The sequence below is a fragment of the Limulus polyphemus genome, unplaced genomic scaffold (assembly GCF_000517525.1).
Source record: "Limulus polyphemus unplaced genomic scaffold, Limulus_polyphemus-2.1.2 Scaffold141, whole genome shotgun sequence".
Classification (NCBI taxonomy): Eukaryota; Metazoa; Arthropoda; class Merostomata; order Xiphosura; family Limulidae; genus Limulus; species Limulus polyphemus.
The window spans coordinates 274,038-287,322 of NW_013665751.1; the positions used below are offsets into that span (position 1 = coordinate 274,038).

Sequence of the window (13,285 nt, forward strand, 5' to 3'; positions counted from 1 at the left end):
CCCCTTTTTTTCTGAATCAATCAGAAGATTTGTTTGTGAATTTATGGAATCAGAATCTGACTCAGATTCTGACTAATCTACAGTAGTCTCTTGAAATTACAGTATATTCAGGGCCATGCTTAATTGTAATCTAGTAAACATACTATTAAACAAATCTGGTTTTTGTGTACAAAAACCTTGTAATGTTTATTAAAAACTTGCCCAATTTTGTGAAGATATACTTACTACATTAATAGGCACAATATGTATAGATTCATGATTACATGATAATTAAAAGGTCAGTCAAAATGACTGAGCTCATAAATAGAGTGTTAAGTCAAATGTAACAAAAATAATCAATTAATAGAAATCAGGGTTTCTGATTATTACTATTTTCAATTATGTCACTAACAAAGTAATCAAAACATTGCCATTATGTTTGTTACTAAGCATAGAGCTATATAATGGGCTATCTGTGCTCTGCTTACTGTGGGTACCAAAACCCATTTTAGCATTATATATATATAATGGTTTGCGGAACAGTGTACTAATCAACTGATCAAACAAATTAATAAATACTTCCTCAGGGGACTACTAAAATAATTTATGATTTAATAAAACACGAGTTATGATACCAAATTTAAGAAATTATGTTTATTTACTTGTTAGGCTTAAAGTCAAATTGGGTGGAATTTAATTCATATATTTAAGAAAATCCAGGGATTACAAAAGCTGAATTAGCACTCCATATGAATTCTGGAAATATAAAATTGAAAACAGTGACACCAAAGGATGTATGAAAAATGGTTGGCTGTAAATGTAACACTTAACAGTAAGGATTTCTTTAAGTATATTAAAGGTAAACAATATGTTGGGATTTGAGTAGGACCCTTGAAGGATGATATAGGAAGGCTTGTATCTGATGATTATGAAATGGCAGGATTATTAAATTCTGCTTTTCCTTCAGTTTTTACTGATGAAGATGTAAGCAGTATTCCTCATCTCGACCAGGTGATAGATGAAAATAAAGTCAGATAATATGATTGCATTAATTCTGAGCTTAAAAAAAAATTGGAAAGTTTAAGAAATGATAAGGCTTCTGGGCCAGATAATATTTTCCCAAAGGTTTTGAAGGATGTTAATGATTGGATATGTGAGCCACTTGCTACTATTAAGTCCTTGAATAGTGGGCAGATGCCAAAGGATTGGAAGTTAGCTAATGTTACTACTCTTTTCAAGGGAGGTAATAAAAATTGTCCCAGTAATTATAGGCCTATTACTCTTACATCAATTGTGGAAAAGTTTTGGAAATTCTGATAAAGATGCTTTGTAATGTCATTTAACAAATTAGAATTTTATTGGATAATCAACATGGTTTCACTAAGGGAAAAACCTTGCACAACAAATATTTTGACATTCTTTGAAAAGGTTACTGCCTATGTAGATGAGGATAAGGGTATATATTTGGTGTATCTAGATTTTCAAAAAGCCATTAACAAGGTTCCACATAAAAGGCTTGTAAAAATTTATCTCTATAGGTGTGGGGGATAAGTTAGCAAATTCGATAGAAGAATAACTAGATGGAAGAAAGCAGAGGATTGTTATAATTGGAGTTCAATCAAACTGGATTAATAACACAAGTGGGGTACATCAGGACTCAGTCCTAGGACCTTTGCTCTTTTGATTTACATCAATGACACAGATGAAGGAAAGGTCAATAAATTACTTTAATTTGCTGATAATATTAAGGTCTTGGGTGTTGCTAACTGGAGGAGGAGGATGCTGCTTTACAAAAGGATTTAGATCATTTAGTGAGTTGGGCAAATAAATGGTAGATGGGTTTTAATTACAATAAATGCAAGATAATGCATGTGGGTTATCATAATTTAAATTATAATTATAAGTTGGATGGGAATAGCCTTAACAGTGTCATGAAAAAAAGGAATCTTGGTGTAATGGTTGATCAGTCTCTTAAGCCATCCAAGCAGTGTGTTGCTGCTAGTGGTAGGGCAAATAGTATTTTTAGCTTTTAGCTACAGAAATATTGAATACAAGTCTAAAGAGGTTATAATTTCATTGTATAGGTCACTAAATAGGCCACATTTAGAGTATAGTGTTCAATCTTGGGCTCCTTACCTTAGGAAAGACAATGAGTTGTTGGAAAGGGTTCAGAGGAGGGCTACTAGAATGGTTGCTTGGGGATGGAGAGGTTGAAATCTCTGAAATTGTTTCCTTTTTTGAAAGAGAAGAATTATAGGGGATTTGATTCAGATGTTCAAGATTGTAAAGAAAATTGATAGTGTTGATGCATTATCTTTTTTTTTCATACTTAATGGCGAGAATAGTAGGACTAGGGGACAGAAATATAAATTTTATCAAGGTGGAAGTCAGCTTTAGCTAAGATAGTTTTATTTTTGTAACAGTGTCATTGGCCTCTGGAATAGGTTACCTTTGGATGTTCTGCAGGCAGTAAATTTAAGCGAGTTTAAGAGAAATCTTGATAACTATACAAATGATAATGACTGCCTTTTAGATTTATATTTTATTTTATATATTTTTTTAATTTATTTATTTAATATTTTTAGTATAGTTAAGATGATGGGGCAGCCGAGGTGGACCAATAGGTCCCTTGTTGTCCTTAAACATTATGTTAAAGGTAAAAAATACAGGCTATCCAAGTTAGTTACAGTACAAATTAGTTCATGATGTCAGGAAAACATGTAGGTTCAATAAGCCTTGATACAAAATGATAAAAACCCTGTAACCTGAGCACTTTCGAAAGGTGGACCTTTCTTCTTCAAGGCCAAACTGGGACGAATTTCTTAATATCGAGAATTACTTTAAAATATAAATTTTGGAAAGGTTTATTGCAAGAGATACTTTCAAATGTTCTTAAAATAATAACTTCCTAAGCTCCATTATATAGGTGTTCAGACAGAAATTTTTAAAACAATTTAATGTGTACTTCTTTTATAGGTTTTTTAGGTAGTTACCAATGAATTAGTTTGGTCTAATGACCTACTGTGATTTGTCTCTTTATATGTATGCGGATGAAACTAAGGCACTAATTCATAATTCTTTATGGATATTTAATATACTCAGAGTTTTTAGAGCATTTACCAGCAAACATAATTCATTGTTTTCACAATAAAATTTTTCTTACCTCATATTGCATGGTGCCATCAACCGAACAGTATATTGCCTATCCTTTGGAAGTCTTAGTCTTGGAATTTTAGAGGGATCGAAATCTGGTGGGTAGTATTTCTATGGATATGACAACAGAACAAAATTATGTCTTAAATAAGTGTATTCTTGACATGCAATACAGTTATTTCATTTCGGATTCAAGATGTAAAATTGAACATACACACATATACCACACAAGGTACTGTATAAATTCTTGGATGGCTACACATACTTTCAGGATGCATCAAATTTACACATACACAAACATAGAGCTTGATTTTTAGGTATGGTGTGAATGAAATGACCTGTGATCAATCTAAATATGGCTCAGCCCGTCACAGTCATAGATACTGATGAGTGAGCACACCTTTACTAGCACCCCATATATATATAATTTATAGATCATGATATTTACTTGCACTTGAAAACTGACTGATGTAATTTACAAATTATATAATCAGTTGTAAGAACTTATAACAGTATTCAAATACTACATATCTTACTCTCACTCTCAGTAAAAGTAAAACTAAGAGTTCTGTAGACTCCTATATATTTGTTTCTACTTCTAGGGTCAGTATGGGATAGTTTTAAATTTAAGACGTCTCTACATAACATTTCACCGTAATAAGATACGACTCAAAAAATGAGATTACTTACATTGAGAACTTTACGTTCAGACATTTTGAATAACCCTAATTTTGCTCAGATATATAAAATCAAACACAACAGCCTGAACGGGACAACAGGCCTAAAAATAAAACTAATGCGTACTGGTTACAACTTCGAGATGAGGACTCGTTTTAATTATTACTCGTGAAGTTTGTTACATATTTTAAATTATGTAACTAATTACTTGTTTTCCAAGATGTAAATAATAATATTTTAATAACTACTCTAACAACCGTGCGTTTAGTTTTTAATTATTATTTTTTTCTAAATTAAAGCATTCACTTCTTTAAATATAAAACTATTACGTATGTTTCTGATACATATAGGATTGTTAGTTGAAGTGACATCTACTGGAATCTATGGGTGGTTAAATAATATGAGTCACATAACTTGTTTTAACTAAATATTGAGAAAATTTTAGGCCGCTTTTAAATTTCGTAATATTGTTGAGGGGAGTTTGATTTCAGAAGCAAAACACACAATTAACAATTAAACTAATTTAAATCAACTATTAGATCTTTGTGTTAGTGGTGAATTTATTAAGTCTTCCGTGTGTTCAGTCATTTGGGAAATTTAATCAGTCTTCAAAATTGTAAGCAGCCACTTAGGGAAATTGAGATATACAAGGACGTTGATCATTATCGAAACACTTCAAAAAAAAATCGTCGTACATTTGTTACAGCTCTCAAGTTGGTCAGCGGCAAGTGCAAGGACTTATAACGCTAAACCCAGAGTTCGTATCCCCGCAGTCAGTAGCGTGCAGAGGGGGGGGGGGCGAAAGGTGCCGGGGCCCCTGGTATCCATATCGGGAGGGTATCCAACGCAAAGAGTCGAATCGAATAGTAGAACCCTTTCCGCCCTTCCCCAAGGTCTTAGGTACAAGACCCCGGGCATCATAGAACCTCTGCACGCCACTGCCCGCAGTAGACAAAGCGCAGACAGCCCATTGTGTAGCTTTGCTCTAAAGGACGAACAATCAAACCTTTTTTTTTTTTGGAAATTTAATATCACAATTCAGACTATCCTAGTCCATATTTATTTAGGTAACAAATATTTTTCTATTTAAAATAGTGATTTAAAAAATATAAATACAGATACAATTCGTTGTCCTAACTATGTAGTGATGTGGTACTTCTACTTTCACTGACTTATTATTCAGAAAAGTATAATCTTACGAAAATAACTGGAGCAAATTTGAGTTTTTGGTCTTGACTGGGTTTTCAACAAAGAAAAAGACTGAACTCAATCTAAAAAAAAACAATATTTATTCACAACATACACAATCTAGGTGTACGAGTGTATTTGAGGACTAGATATCCCTTCTATCTTATTTTTGAAACGTATCTCCAGGAGGAATCCTTGAACAGGAACAAGAGCTAACCGTTACATAGAAACAAATAAGATAATCTTTCTCAGAACGCATATGTTGCCGACATCACTCTTGGTCATCCCAAAAGTAAAACAGAGGGGATAAAACAAAACTCATCAATGATTACCAAAAGCCACCGCTAAGATCTATACAGTGTAAATCAGTTATCTGTATTACAGCAACCTTTTCCACAAGAATGCACACGTGATATCAAATTGGAATAACTAAAACCGACGTCTAACAACTAGAAGAACAGCGGTTTAGTCATAATTCTTAACCAACTTTCTGTTGTTAACCTGAAACACATGCTAAAACACGAATATGTGTGAAAAGCTTTGAAACAAGAAATGTTCAGCTGTCAAAACTAAAAAAGTAAAAGACACGCTATACAAGGTGTAAAAACACAGGAAATTATAATTATCATTCATTACAAATAAAATTTAATACTTGTTTGTTTGTTTGCATTCAAACACAAAGCTACACAATTGGCTATCTGTGCTCTGCCCGCTACGGGTATGAAAACCCGGTTTCTGGCGTTGTAAGTCCACAGTCATACCGCTGTGTCACTGGGGAGCATAATTAAATGCACATTTTAAGTAAAAGTATAACAAAAATATCTACAAAAGGATTAATTATAGTGCAAAGATAATGTTAAAGCCACAGATACAAACTTGTTGAAGAGTTTGAGCAATTAAGAGTGTTTTCAACATCCACCATATTCTCTAGCAATTGACGCTTTCTTATATAATGAACCTTTAAAGCATGAATGAAATTGCAAAGGAATACCTTTAAACATTTACCACCATTTCTCAACAGTTTTCTAAGCCTCGAGTCCACCCATAGTGGCAGCGAAAGGTTTTTTGAGATAATTGCCAAATAAAATCATAATTTCAGGGGCATCTAATATTCCCTCATATTATTTCATCTTAGTTGATATCCTTTTATTCTTAATATAAAAAGTTCTAAAATAAACAGAAATTCGTAAATATATATTTTTTGGCATATATTTCTGTGTCAACTCTGTCGAGTAACGGTAATGGAGAGCTTGCAACATTCAATATAGACATTGGTTATTATCACAGTAAAAGCAACTGTATTAATTTATTGATAAAGCTCTTGAAAATAGCATTAGAAATCTTTATTAATTATAAAGTTTCCGAGTTTGTTTGTTTTTTTGTAAAACACTATGCCTTTGTTTATAGCATTGCCTCTACAGGGTTGACATTTAATATGAAATATTTTTTGAACTACAAATTTTAACATTTACGATAGGAAAACAGAATTATTAAGATTCACCAAGCTTTGTGATTAAGATATGTGATTACCCAGTTAATAGAGAAGAAATTAATGTTTGATTAATTCGCGCAAACAAAATCCACAGGTTTTTAACATCATTCAACCAAAATTCTTAAAATTTGGATTAAATTAACTCTTAAATGTGAATAGCGTATCTTATTCATTAGGCAAGTAATCGTTTACAATTTTTTTACAGTTTATGGAATTCGGAGTTCGTTTTGGTGCACAAATGTCACCGGTCAGTATTTGGTATGGCCTCCATGTCAATCACAGGCAGCTTAAGCACGGCATGCTCTTCAGCATGGATGTCAGGATATTGACTGGAATATCTTACCATGCATCAAGTACAGTCTCATGAAGACCATTATGTTGTTAGGTTAACAATGCATTTTATTGTTGAAATCGGTGACTGCTGACCAGAGGCTTTCTATTGGGTTCATATCAGTTAATACTGCTGGCCACTTCATGTGCTCCACCTCTTGCTGTTGGAAGAAATTCTCGATGATTCAGGCTCTATGTGGCCTGATGTTGTCATCTTGCAAAATAAAATTAATCTGAAAAGCCCCTCTCGCAAATAGAAGCAAGTTTTCCACTAATATGTGTTTGTACTGATGGTAATCCAGGTTTTCATCAATAATGCAAAGGTCACTCTTACCCACAGAGTGAAATTCATCACAGGCTGTCACACTACCACTTCCAGCTTGCTCTTTTGGCTGGATGCAACCACTGCTGTAGGCCTCATGGATTTGTCTTCACACACTGACATGGCCATCATGGCAAAATACTTCAAATCTGGTTTAATCACTATACTTCACATGTTGCTAGAGTTCTGACTGCCATCTTTGTCCACCACGAGTATGGAAACCCGGATTTGAGCGTTATAAGTCCACAGACATACCGCTATGTCACTGTATATGTTAATAAAGTTAAGTGTTTTTATATCATATATGATGAAGATATGAGGCACAATTTTTCAGATATAGTACCGCTTGGTGATACGAGTGCGTATATAACATTTTTTTATGAAGTTTGCTACTAAACAATAGATTTCATCATTGTTGTTTTGCTTTAATTAGCTCATAACACAAACATACACCTTTTTCCAATTTCCATCACACGCATAACCTGAAGTTTCTTAGAAATAATCAATAGATATTCATTAAATTCCATACAGCATTAAATCAGATATGAAACTACATAAACCATCATATAAAAAGAAGATTGTGCAAAGAAATGAATCCACTGTATAATGTTATTCCACTGAATTATTCTTAAAGTTACATTTAAATTTTATTCCTAATAACTGCTGAAATTACTGAATAGTTTTAGAACTATTTTATATAATCTAACTGCAGTGATGACGTCACCACAATTATCTATTAATGCTGGCCAACTTCTGCAGGGATCAAAGTCCACCAATGCTACATGTAACTTGCTTCTTCTTTTACATGTATTTTCCGTCACCAACGATTATCTTTTATTTTCATGTCGATAAGACTTTACGCGCTTAACATTAAACGGTTTCAAGTTCTTCCATGTTTTAAAGCTTTTATTTGTTAGTAGCATTTCATTATAGTCTAGTAAACTGAATTGGTTCTGTCTTTATCTTATCGTATGAAAAATGATAATTTCCAATATTAAAAACAAAGGTATTAATTACAAAGTCAGCTTCCTTATGTCTTAAAACTTTAATTACCTAAAGTAACATTCTATAGTTGAGATGGGCTGTAAAGGTAAGACTTTACTCATTTTTTACCTCTTGTTTTTCTTTTAAGCAATAATCTAAAAGCATTTGTTTCGTTGAAATAATTTCACCTTGAAAAGATTGGAAACAATTAACAATATATAACATACGATCTTATATACAACTGCGAATTACCAAATATTTCGCTACACAACTTGTTAGCTTTCGAAACTGTTAGAAACAGTGTTTTGTTTACCTTGGCAAATTTGTAGTGAAGATAAATTACTATTTATACTTATTTTTGCCCGGATCTTTATTTTCGTTATAACATTTTATGATTTAGAACGTTAATATGCAAGCTTTGTCAAGGTAATATGAATTTTAACTTATATTGTCTGTTGTCTTTCATGAAACACACATGTCACACATATGGAGATGATGGACGTTTCAGTTACATCATTTCAAGTATAATTTTCATCTCACAAAATAGTTTTTATTTATTAATAATTATGTAATATGAATATATTTGAAAATTATGCATAACGTCAAATTAAGAGCTTGGTAGTAGAGTTGACTGATGAACCTTACCCAACATACTACTTTTGTATACAATTTGTGTTCTTTTAATGTTCTCCTAACCATGTTAGGTCACATAAATTTCTTTAACGTGTGCATCATCAATATTTTTAGTTTGTTCAAGTGTATTAAATTTCATATGCATTTTTCACTTGGAAGTTAAGACTATGCCATATTACAATATTATCGGTTTATTTTTACTCCTAATTAGCTGCTATAGTAGCTCTTATTTTCTCAGTCAACAATACTAAAGCAGTCTTTATTTCTTAATTAATGTTATCTCTCCAAACACTTTTTGGCTGTTCTTATTCTAGGCTGCGAATTACCATGCGAATGATTTATAAGTAACATACACAATTCTGTTACTCTGTTATTATATTATTCTTTTAAAACTCCGAATTTGTCAAAAATTGTTCCGTAAGTTAAAACCCTCCTATTCTTTTACTACATACTAGATTAATTATAGGGGTTTTACATCCATATTTTCTACGAATTACGCAGTTGTTTATAAAATGACGTCATTATATCATATAATTTTAATTTTGATAACAAACAAGTAAAAGTTTAGAACTCTTCAAATTATTTACGCTTTAAATGTGACTTTTTTGTTTTTATGGCATGCGTTCATATACGTAAGGCACAATAAACTCTGGCAAGGTTTTAACTTGATCGCAGACTTTATATTGAAAAATATTGCTTGGGAATGTGATTAATAAAACTTTCTATACTTTCTCTTTGATTTATAGGTTCTAGTAAATGCATATCAAAAGTACCCTTTCCTTCTATTATCGCCACAGTGATGTGTCTTTCAGGGTCAGGAATTTTTTTAGGCTCTGCATATAAAGGAATCACTTTAACTATTCAGATGTACGAAGTCGTTTTCCAAGTCAAAGTTCAAGGGTAATTCTAAAACAAAGTACTTTTAATACAAATGAACTTTTTTTTAAAGCTATTATTTTGTATTCTGTTTATATTACTGATATAATACACGATAATATAATGTGTAGCTGGAAATTGAAATATGAAATATGAAAGTATTCTATAAAAATAATTTAATATATGTAAAGTAATAAATTGCAAATCTTAGTCAATAATTTTCATTTTCCCTTTTATGTTCCATTATAAGAAATGTTTCTTCTGACACCAGTTTGTTTATTATTGGAATAGTTTCACAGATCTTCGAGTGGTATTTGTAGTTCTTTCACTGCTATCAGCCATTTTGGGCACCATTATGATGGTCGTTGGTTTTCTAGCTACAGGATCAACAAGGAACATACTCTATTTTGGCTGGAAGGCTCGAATGGGAGGCCGTGTCTCTTGTGGTTTGGTGAGACTTGTGATTTTTTGTTCTTGTTTTATAGATAATTCCAAATATCCTAATAAATTATTTTAAACTAAGTATACAAAACTGATTTTCATTAAAAAAAAGTAAAGCATTCTTCTCAAATCTTTATAACAATTGGTTGATAGCTTAAATGTGAAATAACATATCTTTGGTTTCAGTTTAAGGTTCAAATTGAACGTTACTTACTTTCGAACATTTCAACTGATTGTATATTGGATTTGCTTTCATTATACCTCAACATATACATGAACTCACTGATTACCTAAAACATTTTATTGTTTAAGGTAGTATTACAACATGTTTTAATAATAATAATAGCAGATAAATAAGTGTTCCTCGGTGGGACAGCGGTAAGTTTTCGGATTTATAACGCTAAAATCTGCGGTTCAATTCCCCTCGGTAGACACAGATGATATCCCGATGTGGCTTTGCCATAATAAAACACACACAGATAAATAATTATCGATAATATCGTTTACCTATGTTATGTATAATATCGTTTATCATCCTTTTTATGAAATGTTAAATAGCTGACTATAGCAAATTAATGTCTTGAAATGATTATAATAGTTGGCATTTTTCGTACGAAGCGTTTAGTTGTGTTCTATAAGCTTTTAGTTTGTCCAAGTGTTGGCGTCCCCTCCTCTGGTGGTTAAGCAGTAATTCAGAATGATTATAACTCTAAAGATCGGGTTTTGATACCCGCGGTGGGCAGAGCACAAACAGCCTATAATGTAGCTTTAACACCAAAGAAACAAACAAAAACAAAATGTTAATCATTGTGTAACTCCTCAACTATCTCCCAGAAATACCACTGTGTACTTTTTATGGGTTAAATCCTTTCCACGGTTTTCAAACATTATATATATATATATATACTCTGCCACTCTTCAGTGGATGTGCTTCCAAAATTCTAAAAGAAGGAATAAGGTATTTAATACCGTTTTGACTTACAATGTCAACTAGATTGCAATGAGTTTACAGTATTGGAAATAATCATGGAAAGGCATAAGTAATTTACATACAGGAGTAAGTTTCTCATTATAACAAGTACAATACAGTATTACATAAAATGCAAAAGAAAACGCTTAAGATCATTGTTTTGTTTTAATATGAATTTCTGTCAAACATATTTTCTTTCTGAGTGAGTGGTATAATGGATAAAAATATGATGTACCTGCCAGCATTTATGGTACCATCAATTCTGTGTAGATTTCTAACACCGTTGGCTGAGATGCAGCTCACAGTTCGGTTTATCCTCCTGCATGATTCAATGTATATGTTGTTTATTGACTGTTATATTGTTCTTCTCTCTGCCATTCAACACAATATCATTGATTGTCGCCAAACAATTTGAATCTCAATTAATCTGTAAATAATAGTGTTTAAGTAATTACACATTCATAGAATACATTTCTCGCTATTGTATATCTTACTCCTCTGGAAGTAACATTCATACCTGTACTTACAGCTAAGCCATCGGCAAGATCTAAATGAGATTGTTGTGTATAACGTAAAGAGCATATCCTGAATTACTTAACACCAATTTTGAAGAGTGTTGGCTTTATACCTCTACCACTTCTTTTATTAACATTACTACTTTCACGTTCCTTTTACAGCTCTTACTGAAAAACGAAATTTAGCTTCAATTGAGAGCATGAAGTAGACTTCACCAACTAAAACTTTGACATTTTACACGTTTTTCATGTGGTATTTTTGTTCAGGAAACCATAATTGCATTAATCCCTCTTTTCCTTGAAATAGTATGACTGTCTATATTTTCATAGGCATTACGTTGGTGTAGCACTGTATAATTGATTGGTTGACAACTAATCCCAGTAGAAACTATCAACATGTGACTGTAATCTGATGCAGTTCATATTCGTACAACGGAGGTGGGCAGTCTCATAATATTTAAATTTTATTCGATGTTTCCATAAATATTTTCAATACTGTGCATTTATACATATAATATTTTCGCTAGACACAACCAACTTTTCACATATTTGATAAATGCCATTACATAAATAAATTATCAGGATTAGATAAAAACCAGATCTAAAAGTAACAATGACACATCTGTTATCAGTTGCTTATAGTGAGAAGTGTTTAACTAACACTTGAAAAAGAAAGGTTACTGAATAAAGAAATACCAAAGCAAAAATACAGAATAAAAATGTATTTGATGGGATCACACTATTCTAGAATATTTCTTTAACAACAACAACAAAAATGCACAGACATTTACAGTAACAAGTGACCTGATATGGCCAGGTGGTTAGGGCGATCGACTCGCAATCTGCTGGTCGCGGGTTTGAATCCCCATCCCACTAAACATGCTGGCTCTTTTAGCCGTAGGGGCGTTATAATGTGCGATCAATCCCACTTTTCGTTTGTAAAAGAGTATCCTAAGAGTTGGCTATGGGTGGTGATGACTAGCTGAATTCCCTCTAGTCTTTCACTGCTAAATTGGAGACGGCTAGAGTAGCTAGCCCTCGTGTAGCTTTGCGCGAATTTCCAAACAAACCAAACCAAACATTAACAAGTAGTCGTTCCATTCACTAATGAACGACTATTAAAAGAAAGTTAAGTTGAATAAACTCAAAAGCTTACTGTCTGTATGAAAATAGAAGTACATCACTGTTTTTTTCAAACATAATATTTATTGATTAAAACTCTTGTATGATTTGAAGGATACATAAACTATTTTTGTCCATTAAAAAACGCTTCTTAAAAAAGAATAAATACCAAATATGTTCACCTTTTCAGCCGTGGTTGAAGATAGATTAGCATTCATGTTTCGGTATCTATCACTTATGTAGATTGTACCTATAATGTATTTCTTATAATTAGTAAAATGAAAAAGAAAAAGCCTGTTGAAAATCAAAGTAAAATGATCTAGAACAAAGCGAAAGAGCTAATGTAGCTTTCGCCTGTTTTAATATAGTGGTTCTTTTACCTAATCTGAACAATCATGTTTTATTCTTGTGATGTTCCATCAAAGTAGTGAGCCATGGAATAATGTACGTTCCAGAGTATGTTAGTTTGTAATTAAGCATAAAGCTGCATAATGGGCTATGTCCACCACGAGTGCTGAAAGCCGGTTTCTAGCGCTTTAAGTCTGCAGACTGACTGCTGTGCCACTGGCTCCAGTGTATGCAAAAAAAAAAAAAAGCTTAAT

At 32.4% G+C, this 13,285-nt stretch overlaps 2 protein-coding genes across 3 annotated transcripts in view; one reads left to right on the top strand and one right to left on the bottom strand.

Annotated features, from left to right (window-relative positions):
* Window positions 1–4,183, bottom strand: part of LOC106474718 (coiled-coil domain-containing protein 94-like) — a 27,658-nt gene extending 23,475 nt beyond the window's left edge. The window contains exons 1-2 of the mRNA XM_013935412.2: window positions 3,823–4,183; window positions 3,143–3,243 (exon numbers count right to left, since the gene is read on the bottom strand). Coding sequence (XP_013790866.1) covers window positions 3,143–3,243; window positions 3,823–3,846 — 125 coding nt within the window. The 5' untranslated portion in view covers window positions 3,847–4,183. The remainder of the gene's footprint in view (window positions 1–3,142; window positions 3,244–3,822) is intronic.
* Window positions 4,184–8,000: 3,817 nt separating this feature from the next.
* Window positions 8,001–13,285, top strand: part of LOC111083451 (proteolipid protein DM beta-like) — a 27,378-nt gene continuing 22,093 nt past the window's right edge. Inside the window, exons 1-3 of one of the 2 annotated variants that reach the window (XM_022379980.1) lie at window positions 8,001–8,232; window positions 9,506–9,659; window positions 9,927–10,086. In XM_022379980.1, the coding sequence (XP_022235688.1) occupies window positions 8,220–8,232; window positions 9,506–9,659; window positions 9,927–10,086 (327 nt within the window). In that variant the 5' untranslated portion in view covers window positions 8,001–8,219. The remainder of the gene's footprint in view (window positions 8,233–9,505; window positions 9,660–9,926; window positions 10,087–13,285) is intronic. The other variant, XM_022379984.1, reaches the window with a different exon arrangement.